The sequence below is a fragment of the Aythya marila genome, assembly GCF_965140915.1.
Source record: "Aythya marila genome assembly, chromosome: 2".
Taxonomy (NCBI): Eukaryota; Metazoa; Chordata; class Aves; order Anseriformes; family Anatidae; genus Aythya; species Aythya marila.
Genome location: NC_139043.1, coordinates 19,625,904 through 19,640,409, shown reverse-complemented (window position 1 = coordinate 19,640,409; position 14,506 = coordinate 19,625,904). Strand labels below are relative to the sequence as shown.

Genomic DNA, 14,506 nt, shown 5'->3' with positions numbered 1-14,506 from the left:
TACTGTCACTGAGTCTGAGCTTTGTGATAGCGCAGCTTTTGGCAGACGAGGGATGCTTGGTGCTGCCTTCGTGACTTCATTCCTTGCTAGTCAGGTGCAGGCTGTGGGCTGAGAACAGCTTTGGAACAAGCAGCAAGGTGGTGCTGCTACAGGCCTGTGGCATTTGTACGTCATCTCCTTTGCTCAAGTTCTAAGGATCAAATATTTGTTCTGTTTCTGAAGGGGAAAACTGAAGTCTGGAAAGACTGATAAATGAGCAAGCTCAGAATTAACGATAGGGAGATGTGAAACATCCTTTGCCAGAGCCAGGGCCATCACTAATTCCCCCCTCCTACTGTGTAAACAAATACCAAACCAGTGGAAGGGGTAAGCCTTGCTTTTCGTTGCCCATTCCTCTTCTCCAAGTTACCTGGTTCCTGGTAAGATGTAGAGAAGCAAGAAGGGGCCAGAGTTGGAAGGACCGGTGAGACTGCCAGCCTCGGGACCTTCTTACCATCTTCATTTGTCAGACCTTGGTGCCAGCAGCCTGAGATAGTGATGGCTGTTGTACGGTGCTCCTATTCCTGACGGACCAACAATCAACAGCAGGGAAGTAATGAAAAGGACAGTTCTGACATCTAAACAAAACTCCAATTCGCTGGTCTTTAAAGAAAGAGACCACATCAAAGCCAAGTTCACATGAGGGCCAGATGCAGTCAAAACCAACCTTGTTTCAATGATTTTGCAGATCCCGACATCAAAGATCCTGCTCTGTGGCTGACTTGGCACCAGTTCAGCAGGCGCTGAGGCTGCCGTCCCTGTGGAATGTCTCTGCTGCCAAAGCAGCACAAGCCCTGATGCAGGTCCCTGTCAGCCGAGGCCCAGGTTACTGACACCCCTCAAAATGCAGCAGGAACTGCTCCGGATTCAGTGCCATGGGAGCAGCCAGCTTGCTGCTGCTCCTGCACCTCCCTGGGCCTGTGCTTCAGGTAGGTTGGCTCTTCCAGCCCACTGCCTCCATCCAGGCAGGCCCAGCACCACATTTCAGCAGTCACACACAGAACAACGTCACCAAGATCGTGTGTGCCTCTGCTGCTTCAGGCATGCAACCGGAGCAGGGTGCCCTAATGGCCTGCACAATCATTGTGCAGCCTTAAGGCTTTGCTGTCAGATAACCTGCATTGGTCAAGCAGCTTGGTTTGCCTGGCCTTACAAACTAAAAAGGAGACAGCGCTTCTTACCTGTGGCGCTCCTCCTTGGGGCCTCTGCTTGGAGCTTCTAGGGCTAGGAGGAGCTGAAGGTGCGGGGCACGCAGCGTGTGATTTGTGCCAAACACGCAGTACTAACACAGGCAAATCATAAGCAAAGCTCTTAAGTGGTTTTTAAAGATTTCCAATGATAAATGCAGTCAAAGTCCTTATTTGTTCCCCATTCTCTGCCTTAACTAAGCCCACTTGGACTCTTCAGAGCCACAACCGTGGAACAAGTTTTTGTATTGAGTGCATCAAGGAGATGACAGAAGCTCCTTTCTCCACAGTTGCAGATTTCTCTCTCTCTAGTGTGCAGCATACACCACCACCACCTTCTGTGCTTCCTGGCAACTCTGGTTTGTAGCCCCTGGATTGTGCTGAGTTCTCTTTTTTTTTGTTGTTGTTGTTGTTGTTGTTGTTGTTTTTTTTCCTTTTTCTTCTGCTTGGTCTACACCTTCCCTGCAGTGTGCTGTATAACGCTGGGCACTCCATTCCAGGAGAAGTCTTCTAGTAAATACTCAGTGAGTACAAAGGAAAGATGACTTTTTTTTTTTTCCCTCACAGGCTGTATTCTGTTACTTGCTTTGAACCTGCAGGGCATTGCCAGCTTAATGTGAGTGGATTACAAATCCACCACGGATCCTGTTCTTGGAAGAGCTATTACCTCACCAGTTACTTGCCAGCTACTGTTACAGCACTTGAGCTGTTTTGAAGAAGACAATGTTCTTACCCTGAGGCCTGGGTTATTCCAAATTTGGATTCTAATTTGAAAGAAGTAACTTGTAAGAAGATGGTTTTGCAGTAAAATTGTGTAAACTCAGTGCAGCTAAGCAGCACGGGGCTGAGTTTTTCCATTTCAGTGGCCACCCCAAGCCCAGCCCCTCCTGTTACAAGTACCCAGAGGCTGGAGCTCCCTCTTCCCGTTCATTATACTTCTGGTTGCCACCTGGTTGTAGAAGGCTGTTCACAGCCTTGCTACTCACAGCAGAAACATTTCCATTACCTGGCTAATTTTTTTCATGAACAATACACCTCTGGTCCTACCTCATCCTTGTCAGTGCTGCCAAGTTAATTTTCACCGATTCACCTAACCACTTTAGCAGGCTTTTCTTCGTAGCCATTTCAATTACCTTGCTACAGTCAGCTTACAGTGACTGGATGACTTTAAAGTTAAGCTTTCCTGATTGCTTTTGAAAATACATCACTTGATTTCAGCAAAGACTCCTTTCATAGGAGCCCTAGTAGCACACAACTACTGCTTGATCAATTAGCACACAGATTTTAGTACACCTACTAAATGTTTGTTTTCCTATGTAGTAAACATTTACGTTTTGTTTCACAAAGAAATTTAAATGCATTACCGTGTCTAGTAAGCCTTCTATATTTTCTTTTTTTTGACAGCCTAAGATTAGTGTTTTTAACAAGACCGAACAAATCAGTATGTTCCACTTGGTAAAGAACCACTACAGAACCCTCTCATCTTCCCTAAATCGTTGTCCCTTGAAGTTTTATGGAAATGGGATCAAATTTTGTGAAATGCTGATGTGACAAAAGCAACACAATTGGCAAGTAATTACTGGAAGAAATCTTCAGAATAAATCTCAGAAAATTAACCGATTTTTGGGCCATCAAGCTCTGCGTTTGAGCCTTCCAATTTTGAGTTTTCCAAATACGTGGTATTCTGATTTTTCATTTTAATTTTCAATTGAGGTTCAAAAGCTTATTAAAATCCTACTATTAAATCAGAATCTGGGTGGTAAATCTTGTTTTTGTTTTTTAAAAAAGCAAGTCTTTAAATGTTTTTTGCAAAAGACAATAATCACTGCTCTGATTTATTGATACTGTTTACAGCCCATTAAGTACCCATTATTCAGCACTTTAAGCTTTGTATAACTTTTCCAGAAATATGAAAAATAATATTGCAAATAACGAACAATAACTCTTATTACCCACTCTTCAAATATGAAATCAAACTCTATTGAATCCAGCATATATGAAAAACAAGATATAAGAAATCTTAGCATAATAACGTTGGCTTTTAAGTGCAATTCTGTACTTAAAAACTGGTCATGAAGATTATGCTTTAAATATCTTAAAGACCTTTAACCTTCTTACTCATTTCAACTTTACCAAATAACAGCACTACTGAAAATCGCTGTGTATGAGGCTGCAGGTTTAGAGAAGAGAAATTATATAGCAAGTGCATGTACATGTACAGGGAAGTTAAGACTAGACATACTCCTATTTCTAAATAGAAGGGACATTTTATGTAGCAGCAGACATGCTTTATAAGCATCTTGTCTTGTATTTATAGCTGGAAAAAATTAAAACACAAAAACCCTTGAGTGCAGAATTCCATTATTCTCATGCTTGCTTAACATTTTCAGATCAATTCTGTCTTTCAAAGCACCACTTGAAATTCCTCATATTCTGTATGTTTTTAACTGTAAACCTACCCGTTCCAGTATGCAGTTATCGCTGGGAGTTTTCCTTAAGATCCACAGATTTTTAAGACATTCTCACGTATGTGCACAAGCAGCTCTCCTGCACAAAAATACACCTTCATTCTTCAACACACAAACTAGATGATGGCAGATTTATTGATATTTTCTTTTACTAAGGCACATGACATATAGAAATACTGAGGTACAAAAATGCAGTTTCCTGCATATGAGTTTTAAAACCCCATTTTGACAAAGACAACCTAAATCTCTTCTGCTCTGAACGTTCAGTTTTTAGCCATTTTTTTCTTTTGTACCAGTTCCACAAGCAGTTTGTATCTTGCTATACACTCCTCCTGAAAGGAAAAACAGAAGTATTAATTAAAATTTGGTATTTTAGTATTGCTTTACCTCTATACATGCTACCTCGTTATAAGAGAGCTGTTCTGTGTTTTTTTTTTCTCCCCCAAAGTTAGTCATGCGATGAATTTCAGAAGAACATACATCTCCTGAAAAGTGGATTCGATAAATGAACTTCGTTTACCTTTCTTAGCAGGTAATTTCTCTCTTCAAAGAGCACACAAAGCCAAGAAAACATTTGTTCAGTGTTTCTTGACAATGGCTGTAAAAGCAATTGTTGAGCAGTTGCATTGTGCTGCCTATTCCAGAACAGGTACTCGGGTACGAGCCGCACCGCAGGTAAAGATGAGCCTTTACGCTCACTCTAACAGCTCCTACTGACAGCCACATCAGCTTCATAGCCAGAGAACTACTTGGAGCCTGTATTTCCTGCTCTCTCACCCTGTTTTTGGCACAAATAAAATAAGGATTTTCTGCAGCTACCATGACTGAAGCAAGCACACTAAGCTAGCACAACTATTACGGAATCTACCACAGACCAGCTATACCAATGACAGCAAATGCTATTTTAAGAAGGTTGTACTTACTAAGAGAATATTAGATAAGTTACCGAGCATTTAACACTTGCAGCTGGGTTACTTGTTTTGTTTGTTCATTGAGGTGGGTTGAGAAGGGTATTGTAAAAATGTAAACAAAGCAGGTCACTGACATTTGGTTACTAACTTTGAATCAAAATTTGTTTTAAAATCTAGTTTGTTCTGCAACTGAAGATCTGAAAGGCAGAGGAGAGGAAGGTATTTTAAATGGAACAGGAGCTACTTCAACATTTTCTGTAATATAGTAAACAAAGTGATTTAAATGAAAATATCTTTATGAAAGCAACCATGACAGTAATGATCTTTAGGTCAAACACGTCCTGCCTGGTAGTTACAAGTTAAGTAAAGACCTCGCTTTCCTGCGTAGACCTTCAGTTCTTAGGGTAATCATAAACTGGTAGACAATCATTTTCCTCTTGATTTACACTACAATTCAAACAACACTGACTGTACCTTGCTTTTTCCAGGAACACACTTTGCTATTTTATCCCAACGATCTGTTGTTCCCTTTGGATACTGCTGCAAGGCCATTTCGAGAAGTTTCTGTTGATTTTGAGTCCACAAGTCTTCTAAGGCACGGCTTTTCTCCCTTTTTCTGCTCTCATCATCACTCTCCTCCTCTTGCTCTGCGTTATCAAAATCTTTCTGGCGTCTTCCTCTGCCCTTCTCTTCTGGTACCTCTTTCGTTGCTGTCAGACCCGTTTCAGGAGCTTTGACAAGTTTTCGTTTGCGATGCCTGGTTTCGCTCACAGCGGTCTCCTTGAGATCCATTTGGCTGTCTGTCTGCTCCGGGATTTGACTGAAGTTCCCTTCCTCCGCCTCCTCCTCTTCCTCCTCTCTTTCTCTCTGGGTGATTATGTGGTCTGGTAAATTCACGTTGACTTTGACATTCTTGGAATTCTGGGCCAAGGTTTTAAGCTCGGAGAGCCTGATGACACCTGTTGAGGTACCGATATTACACGTCTAAACAAATAAACCACCACCAAGAGGGAACTGCCAGATAGAAGGGACCCGAAATTGTGCAGACAGCAGATGAAGCTCTTATGGATTAAGAGCTCAATTCCTTACGTTTATCCTGAAATCAAGGTTTTTATTGTAATAAAAGCAATATAATATAAAGAAATGGACTTTGCCAATTATAGCTTAGCTGGTATATGTGAAGTGACTAATAAATTACCACACGGATATAAACAAACAGAACAGCATAAACAAATGAACAAAACCCACAAAAAACTGGCTAAGAAAGGCTGGGAAGAGGTGGCTTAAAAAGGAAACATTCCCTCAGAACACCCGTGGGTTCTCTTTGTTGCTCAGAGTAAGGCAAGGCTGCAAAAGCCTGGCTGCAAAGTGACAAGGTATACCTGGAAGTTACAAAATGCACTCATCTGCATAGCAATTATCTAACTGCAGTGCTTGTTGTAAGCATCAGTGAGGATCTAGAGGCACACACCTGGTGTATATGTAACAGAATCCTTCAGTTGCTTGGCTTTCATGGTAACCTGCAGGAAAGAAAGAAAGACTAATAAAAATCACATTATTTGTGCTTTTGAAGATTTCATAGTGAGCATACATTAAATACCGCAAGGCTAATGTTTGGATGGTGTTTTTCACAAATGGATCCCAAATTGGCAATTAATAACTTTGTCCTTTAAAACAATTCTTACCTCGTTATATCTATTCTTATCTTGTTGAAATAAATGTAAGCAATGCTATACACTTCTATCACCATAACACATTATTGCAGCTAATACTCAAATTTCTTCTTTCACTGGTAAGCCCTTTATCTATAACCTGAAATTGCTACGAGGAGAGGGGGAAAAGGAAACAAGTTGTCTTCTAGGTATTAGTTTCTCAACACTGAACGGAAGAACAAAATAACCCACATAGGTCTAGATGCTGAAGCATGCTAATGGACAGGCATTCAGTCCCAAAAATACATACCGTGCGATAGTCTGACTGCCAAAGATACACAAAGATACCTCTTACATCATGGTCACTCAGGAAAAAAGTCTAGTACATGAGTATCTTCTGCTTCTCGTCTAAGTCTGCGTGGTTCCTCCCACCACATTTCTGCCCATGAAACTGTGAGACTTTGCTTTAAGGACAGACAAGTGCGGGACCTCTTTAATGAAATGACAGCGACACTTAACAAGGCAAAGTGGTCTATTTTCCCCACAAATTAAACCTCATTTTCTGGGATGATTAGATTTAAATGAGACCTCCGTGGGCAAAAAAATCCCAGCTCCCATTAACCAAAGCCTTTGTCCAGAGGTAGACAGCTGGCAAAAAAGGTCCAGTTCCTACTGTCACAGTATGGCAAAATTTTAATCATTCAAGGAGAAAAAACGTAGAATGCTGAGGTGAACAGGAAATGTTAACCAGCACTTACAGTTCTGTCTGTGAACTACATGGTCCTGATTTAGAAAAAACAGGATGGATCCCCCTTACCGGAGGTAAACCACTAATGGAAATCACCTTCCTTGAAAAGCTTAAGAGTCTAAATTCATTCAAATCAGAATGTTTAAGTCCCATTACTAGCAGAGCATCCCTGTAGGCCCAATACTATAAAAGACTAAACAGAGGAATGCATCCTTGACCGCTGAACAGAATGGATCCTAAGCTGAGACCTGCTATGCAGCTCTTAAATAGAAATTACCGTAATCTAAACTAGATGATAATAAATTATTTTGAAAAGAATGAGGAGAACTTGTCACACAGTTGCTGATCCTGCTGAGCTTCCTGCAATGACGCAGTGGATTCGTTGTGAGTATGACAAGGTATCGTCTATGTTCACGGATTCCAGAAAGCTGTTCCTAAACCACTGTTCTACTTTTGAAGTACTTCTTTCAAAGATTTCCAAACTACTCAAAAGGGAAAAGTGAGGAGAAGAGACAAGAAGAGACCCACAAGCTGAACAGAGCAGAATAAACGGCAAGCAATTCCTATACCACCCTTCTGTTTTCTCTATGTTGAGCCACCGTCATTTTAGGAGGTTGGCAATTATCGCTTCATCTTTGACACTGGGCCTACACGTGCAGCATAAACTGCGTTGGAAGTGGTGCGAATCAATATCCTGTACTCACGTTTCCTTTACAAGATGGATGTTCCCAAATTAGGTCAATACAGGTAGCCCATACCAGACATAAATTTTGCTGCATGTTACACCTAATTGAATTAGAACCTGAAACGGCCGTCTCCTACAACAGTGAAGGACTTAGATTTATGCCTAGATCCTAATGGCATTTCACATTCCCCCCTACATGTAAGCAGAAGTAACAGTCTTATCTTAGGTTATCTTTTCTTGGATGCCTTCAGCACTAGGAACTTGGTAAACCCAGATTTAGCATTTGTAGTCAGTTACTCCATTTATTACACTTTCTCTTCCGAGGGCATTACGATACCTGTTCACATTTTTGGTGGATTTTCAATTTGAATATCCATCAGGTAATCCCAAAATAAAAACCGTGTGTATGGTTCAGATATTGGGAATCTACAATATCAAACACTGAACAAGCTTGGTCAAGCACCTTCAGCTGACTTAACTCATCAAGCTTCTTACTAACAGCTTTACTACCATCCTTCACAGGTTATGTAAGAAGATGAAATATCTATTATTCTTTTTCCTTTTTTTTTTTCATCTTTCTCCTTTTTGGATGATTTGGATGAATCATAACCTGTCAGTACTGACCTATGAGGGATCATTAGGAATCCGTCCTATGGCATGTAGGAAATCTGTATTGCAGTTTGATCTGTTTTGAGTTTAATCATTGCTCGTGTCACTCACATTTACGGATTCCTCTGGTGCTTGTTCCTCCACACTTTCTGACATCCCTAATATTAATTTAAAGTTGTGGTGAGCTGTGTTATCTACTAGGTATTTCTGATCAGTTAGTTTGAAAAGCGTTAAGTTGCTCTGCTGCTTTCTCTACTCCATTTCTTCCTATAACTTGCTTCGATTTATTACTCTTTCATTAGATGACAGATAACTTACTCAGAAGTACAGTTACTCAAAGTACGGAGCGGTTATAGAACTATGCTTCTAATTATTATTGCTGATTTCAAGTACACAAAGCTGTAAAACTATAGTTTTAATCTGTACTGAATTATGAGTTTTATCATTGCTGTGAAAAGTTGGACTAAAATCCTGTTATTGACAACAGCTTTCACAAAAGTCTTAGTCAGCTCTTAAGGAAACCTGGGTCTGGGGACACTTCAAATAATCAGGATCAAGACTGTGAAATTGATTTAAAACAGAAGAGGGCAGATCTTGTATTCCTGCAAGGATTTTTACCGCTGCACAGCCATACTGCATTATTCCATAGGAACCAACTGCATCTTTTCCATGCCCAAATCACCTAGGCATCCTCGTAGTCCGCCAGGGATAACAGAAGTCACAACGTCAGGTAATCACATGCACAATGAAATGTTTTCTTAGATAAAAGAAGACGACAAAAAAATGTTGGCTGCAAGCAATCAAACTGAGATAGAAATTGAAGCATCTTACTCTGGGACGTATAGAAAGGGACCACAGGAATAGTTTGCTTCTACATGACCTCCTTTCTGAATGCCGGCATAAAAAAGCACAGAATTGTGACAGATGTAGGGCGAAAACCCTGTGAAGTCTGGCACAGTGATCCTTCTGACACCAAACAGACAGAAGGAGCCTGCTCACAGAAGATGAAGCTCCATTCCCCCGCAGCCACCACCACGCTGTCGCGTTAGCTGGTCCTGCTGGCTTCCCGAGAAGCCTGGCTTTGCGGGGCTCTGGCACCACTCTGCTCTCTCCAGGCAATCCTCTCCAGGCAGTCTACCTTCCTGCTCTGAATACGATGCTGTTCTGATCAGTTCTGATCACCAGCTAATTACAGAAGCACAGCCCTCTCGTCATTCTGAGAAAACATCAGTGGACAAACAGACAACCCATGTCACTTGGCTTCCCAGATGCAAAGAAGGGTGACAGGTTGTGTTGCTGGACATACTAGTACAATTGTTTACTACTACTATCATCTTCCTAAGCAAAAGCTCTCTAAATATACAAAAAATATGAACATTATATAATAGAAGTTCACCGCTAAAGCTGCCAGAGTTTCTCATCCTCTATCCTCAGCTTGCTGTCTCTGTAGCAGCGTTCTGTTCACCCAGTTGTTCGTTGCCTTTCTGATGCTCTCCTCTCCATCTATTTCTGTTGTGTGAAAAAGTCAAAATCTAAGGAATAATGGAAAAAAGTGGATACAGCCTTTCAAGTAGTTCAACCTAGCATGCAGCAATGAGAAAGTTCTTGAATCTGTGAGTCTAATTTGAGTTAAAATCACATTTTTCTCATACAGGAAAACCAGACACGGAAGGATTTTTAGTTCTTTCCTGGCTTTGTCAAAGAAATAGGCCTTGTTGATCTTACTTTTTAGAACAGCACAGGATAAATTGCCAGATTTGAAGTTCCTTCCCCACAGCCAAAACACCACTTGCTGCACTGAGCTGTTCTGGATCTAAGCAGCTTTTTCACAACAACCACAACTACCTGAAGAGCTGTTTGACCCACGTCAGCCAACAATAATGACCCATTCCTTTACTTTCACATGGTAGACTCAAAACTTGTTGCTTTATAAACTGCCTTCCTGTAAATTTATTAAAAGACTGCTAAAACTGTCTTCCAGTTTTAACAGATTGGTGAAACTTGATCAAGCCCAATCATTCTGCCTTTTTTTTAAACAAATGTCCTTATTTACAACTTTCTGGATCTCCAGAAATGAAGCACTGCCAATGAGAAGATGCACCTTTGCGTTGACACTGCTCCCACCAGTATGCTCAGCAGGCTGGTAGTGACTGTCCCAGAGGTGTGAACCACAACCAGTCTTTATCCGCTGTGTAAATTACACCTTGAATTTAATACTAACACAGCGTATGAGAATTTAAAGCCAACACGCTTTTATTCTTGAAAGAACCAAGAGACGTGTTACAAATTTTACCTCAATTTCCTTAGACCCACCACTGACAGCCCCCAACAGTTTGGTTTTCTTACGCGTACAGGCTTTGAAGCTGTGTGACTCCAAACCTTGCCACGGCAGACGGAGCGGAGGTAGCTACAGCAGAAATCCCAACAGCTGTGTGTGCAATTACGGGGCCGTCAAAGATGTGGCCTGTGAAACTGGCAAACTTGGCCTAAATCACTGGATTCAGAGCACCAGTTGCTCTCCATTTGAAGTGCCCAAATAGTTAATTTGCAACAGCAGAAGAATTGCTCCTCCTTTCAGGACACAAAGAACTCAGCAACTACAATTGGGATGATGTTGGATACTTCGAACCATGTTTGTTTTGGTTTTGTCATTTGAAATCCATGTTTGTGAGTCTTTAGCTCAGTACTATTAATACTCAGGTAACAGAGGGGTTAGGCTCCAATGCCCTTTGCAACAACTGCTTGGACATCCTATTTTATCACTGCTGATGCAAACTGCATTACCTTTCCTGAGAGCCAGAAGATTTGAATTCTGCAGTGGAATTCAAACCCAACTCACCAGGATGTATGTGGGCCATTAGATTATTCAAGCCACACTCAAAAGTTATAGCAGCACGGGCCTGACCTTCCATACGACATCTATTTGAATTAAAGCTGGTGTCCCACTGGCTTCTGTAAAAAGCTTTCTCCTTTCAGTGGCAGGAATGCTCTGGCCATGCTTCACAAGGAGGAAATCAATCTGTTTTGCATTTGGGTATGAAACGTACCATGCTGCCCAGTTCTGCAAAAACAGGGCCACCTGTACAGAAGAGCTTGTAAAAAATAAGAAAAGAAAATAAAAATTGTGCAATGAGGGAATTGTAAACAGCAACTCCTTTTTCCTTCCCACCAAGTATCAACAGACACTCTGGTGTGTCTGTGGGATTAGACAGGTGTTTTGAAGATTTCACTCTCAGATTGAGGGATCTACATGACCTACATACCATCTAAATCCCATCTTAGATATTCATAACCTCTTTTGGACCTTGATCCCGAGGTAGATCTTTATACTTCAATAAGCATCTGAAAGGACTATTGATTACATAAATATATGCAAGCTGAGCGACGGTTTCAGAATAGCCACCACTGGAGATCACAGTCACTGAGGTACCACATGCATAGGATATAAAATGAAATATAAAACAGACTTAGGAAAACACTTAATCTCCAGGAGCAAAGAAAAACCCTAATAAATTCATTAACTTTTACATATGGATCTTTTCTCATGTAGGTGTTTTCTTGCTGGCAGTGTAATGAGCTTGCATTTGCCAAAAATAAGAGATCTCTTTTATAATGACATGTAAAAGCACCGTGCGTATGAACTCACGCACTTAGACTTAAAGGCTGAAACTGCTGTCTGGAGAGATGGGAAATAATCAGAAAATAAGCACTGCCTCCAAACCTTGTGCTTTCAGGTCTCCTGAAAACTCCGAATGCCTGCTCACATATCTACACCTGCCTATTGTTTTTGCTGTCTACCTCAGTCCTTTTCCATACAAGCAGCAAATCCCTATCAGCCTGTTTTTGCAACACAAGTGCACGAGATTAGTGACTGCAGGAGCAAACAGAATCAGTTTAAATCCTGTAAGACAAGTGAATGATATTACTTCACAAGTATGAAATCTGAGATCTCTTTGCCTTTAATTTAAAAAACCTGTACCTAATAATCACATTAAAGTCTGTTTGGCATGCCAGACAGCTTTTACTTCCTCTGTTATTTTTACAATTTGAATGTCCTTTGTAGTTACTGAAATTAATTTATGCCTTTCAGCAAATATTTTTTTTAAACTCTTTTTTTTTTAATCTATAAGGAGGCATTGTCAAGTAAAATATACTGTTACAATTTCACATCTAAGTGCCTTTTCTCAATCTCTGAATTCGGCAAAAGCTAACAATCCTTATAAATCTTCATAAGGCTCAGCGTTTGTCAAATCAAACAATGTAATTTTTGTAGAAATAGTAGTCTTGAAATTCTATTCATAATTTATATCATAGAGTGTTCCCAGTGCTTAGGAAATTCAAGCACAACTTTTTATTTTGTTTTAAGAGGCCAATTATTTCCTTAAGTATTGGAGGACAGGAATGAGAACTAACCCTGGAGCAACAAATTCAGCAAGGAAAATGGGTCAAAGAACAGATGTTCAGGGGATGGCAGGGAGCAGCGGTACAGGTAACCAGGTCAGCCGGCAGGAACTCTGATTAGAGTTAACTGAACTCCATTTCCCTTTCATAATCAAAATACTTGAAAATCTAATTTATACCACCAGCCAATTGCAATAAAAATGATTTAAAAAGCTGTAGAAGCTTTCAGTTGTGAAAGCAATACGATTTCATTACACTAAGGCAGTTGAAAATTATCTTTATGGGAGAAGATTGATAAATCCCCAATATCCACATATTAAAATGAAAATTAGCAATTTAAATCATTAAACTAACTGAGCACAACTTCATCGGTTTTGGGCTGCCTACTCATTGGCTGTTAAAGGGTGTTTTCCTGAGAGAGATAAGATAACAGATAGCCTGTACTCAACATGACAGAAGTTGGAGTAACAAGTCTTCGCACAGTATGTCTATGCCACAGTTGCAAGCTTAACTGAGCTGAAGATCACAGGAATACGTTGCAAAGATATTCATGCTGGTATCAGATGAGACAGCATGAATAGAAACGGTAGAGTTGCATGGGCTCAGATGCACTACAGCATGGACACAGCTGCTTATTGTCAGATTTTGGCTGGCACTTTGCCACTGTCCTGCATCAGGTTGTGTGGATGTGTCTGTTTGGACAGGGAAGCTGGGGGACATACCAGGATAACAGATCTTATAGCAATTCTTATTTGTGAAGTACTTCGAGAAATCCCACAATGAACAGACTTAGATGTCCAGAAAAAAAAACACAATTGATTTTGATAATAGTAGAAAAGAAAAAGCATCTGAAAGATTACTTGTTAGGAATTACTGAATTTACGCACCGTCAAGCTAAGGCATACGCAGTGATTACTAACCAGCTATATATAGTCACTATCTGGCTTTAATTTTACATTTTTTAAAGAGAGTTCACACATGCTTCCAATTGTAGGAAGGTTTTGTTTCCTCCCCCTTTCCTCCTAGATAGCTTGCACTTGCTAGTCTAATCACAGCCTGCATGAAGAGAAGGACCTAACCTCAGGCAGAATCACTGTATCGATGTCGTTTCTTGCAGATGTTTGTCTAACCTGGCTTTTAAAGGCCTTCAGAGCTGGATACTCCACAGCAGCTTATTCCACTGCTTTACTATCCATTTTAATTCTTTGCCCCTCAGTGTCTAACAATGCAGTCTATGATAAAATTTCAGGTAATTACTTCTTGCCCTATAAAACTGAGTCAGAGCATATAGCCCCTTCCTTCTTAACGGTTCTCTTTTTACATAGTCAAATACTTATATTCTCAGGTCATATTTTATTTCAGTTCAACCACATGAATTCCCTCACAGGCTTTTCTTGTAGGTAACACTTTAGAGACTTGCTATGGTTATTCTTTTCTGGTCACTGTATGGAATCACACATTTAAGTGCAATACTGAAAAACTGGACCCAAACAAGGATGTATATATGTAGGTTTACCATCCTCCTATTTGTCTTTTCTCAGTAAGATGATTGCCCATTTCCAAAAAAAAAAAAAAAAGGGCCATTTGCTGACCCATATCTAGCTAATTATCTCTTGCAATCCCTGCATCCCTCCTGCTTTTCACAAGCTATCCCTAGCTGTTTGGCATCTTTTATTTGTGAACCTGATCACCATTTTGCTGTGCATACTAGCACATATTGCCTGTTTCATTTGCCTATCGCAAACTCTAACCCTGTTTTTTGCATATTGTTTCTCATTTTGTCCTGACCTTTTTGAATTCTACTCA

The 14,506-nt window shown here is 40.5% G+C and overlaps 1 protein-coding gene across 1 annotated transcript in view; it reads right to left on the bottom strand.

The window, feature by feature from the left end:
• Nucleotides 1-3,061: 3,061 nt before the first annotated feature.
• Nucleotides 3,062-14,506, bottom strand: part of DNAJC1 (DnaJ heat shock protein family (Hsp40) member C1) — a 98,824-nt gene continuing 87,379 nt past the window's right edge. The window contains exons 10-12 of the mRNA XM_082753491.1: nt 6,077-6,125; nt 5,080-5,564; nt 3,062-4,026 (exon numbers count right to left, since the gene is read on the bottom strand). Of these exons, the coding sequence (XP_082609617.1) occupies nt 3,958-4,026; nt 5,080-5,564; nt 6,077-6,125 (603 nt within the window). The 3' untranslated portion in view covers nt 3,062-3,957. The remainder of the gene's footprint in view (nt 4,027-5,079; nt 5,565-6,076; nt 6,126-14,506) is intronic.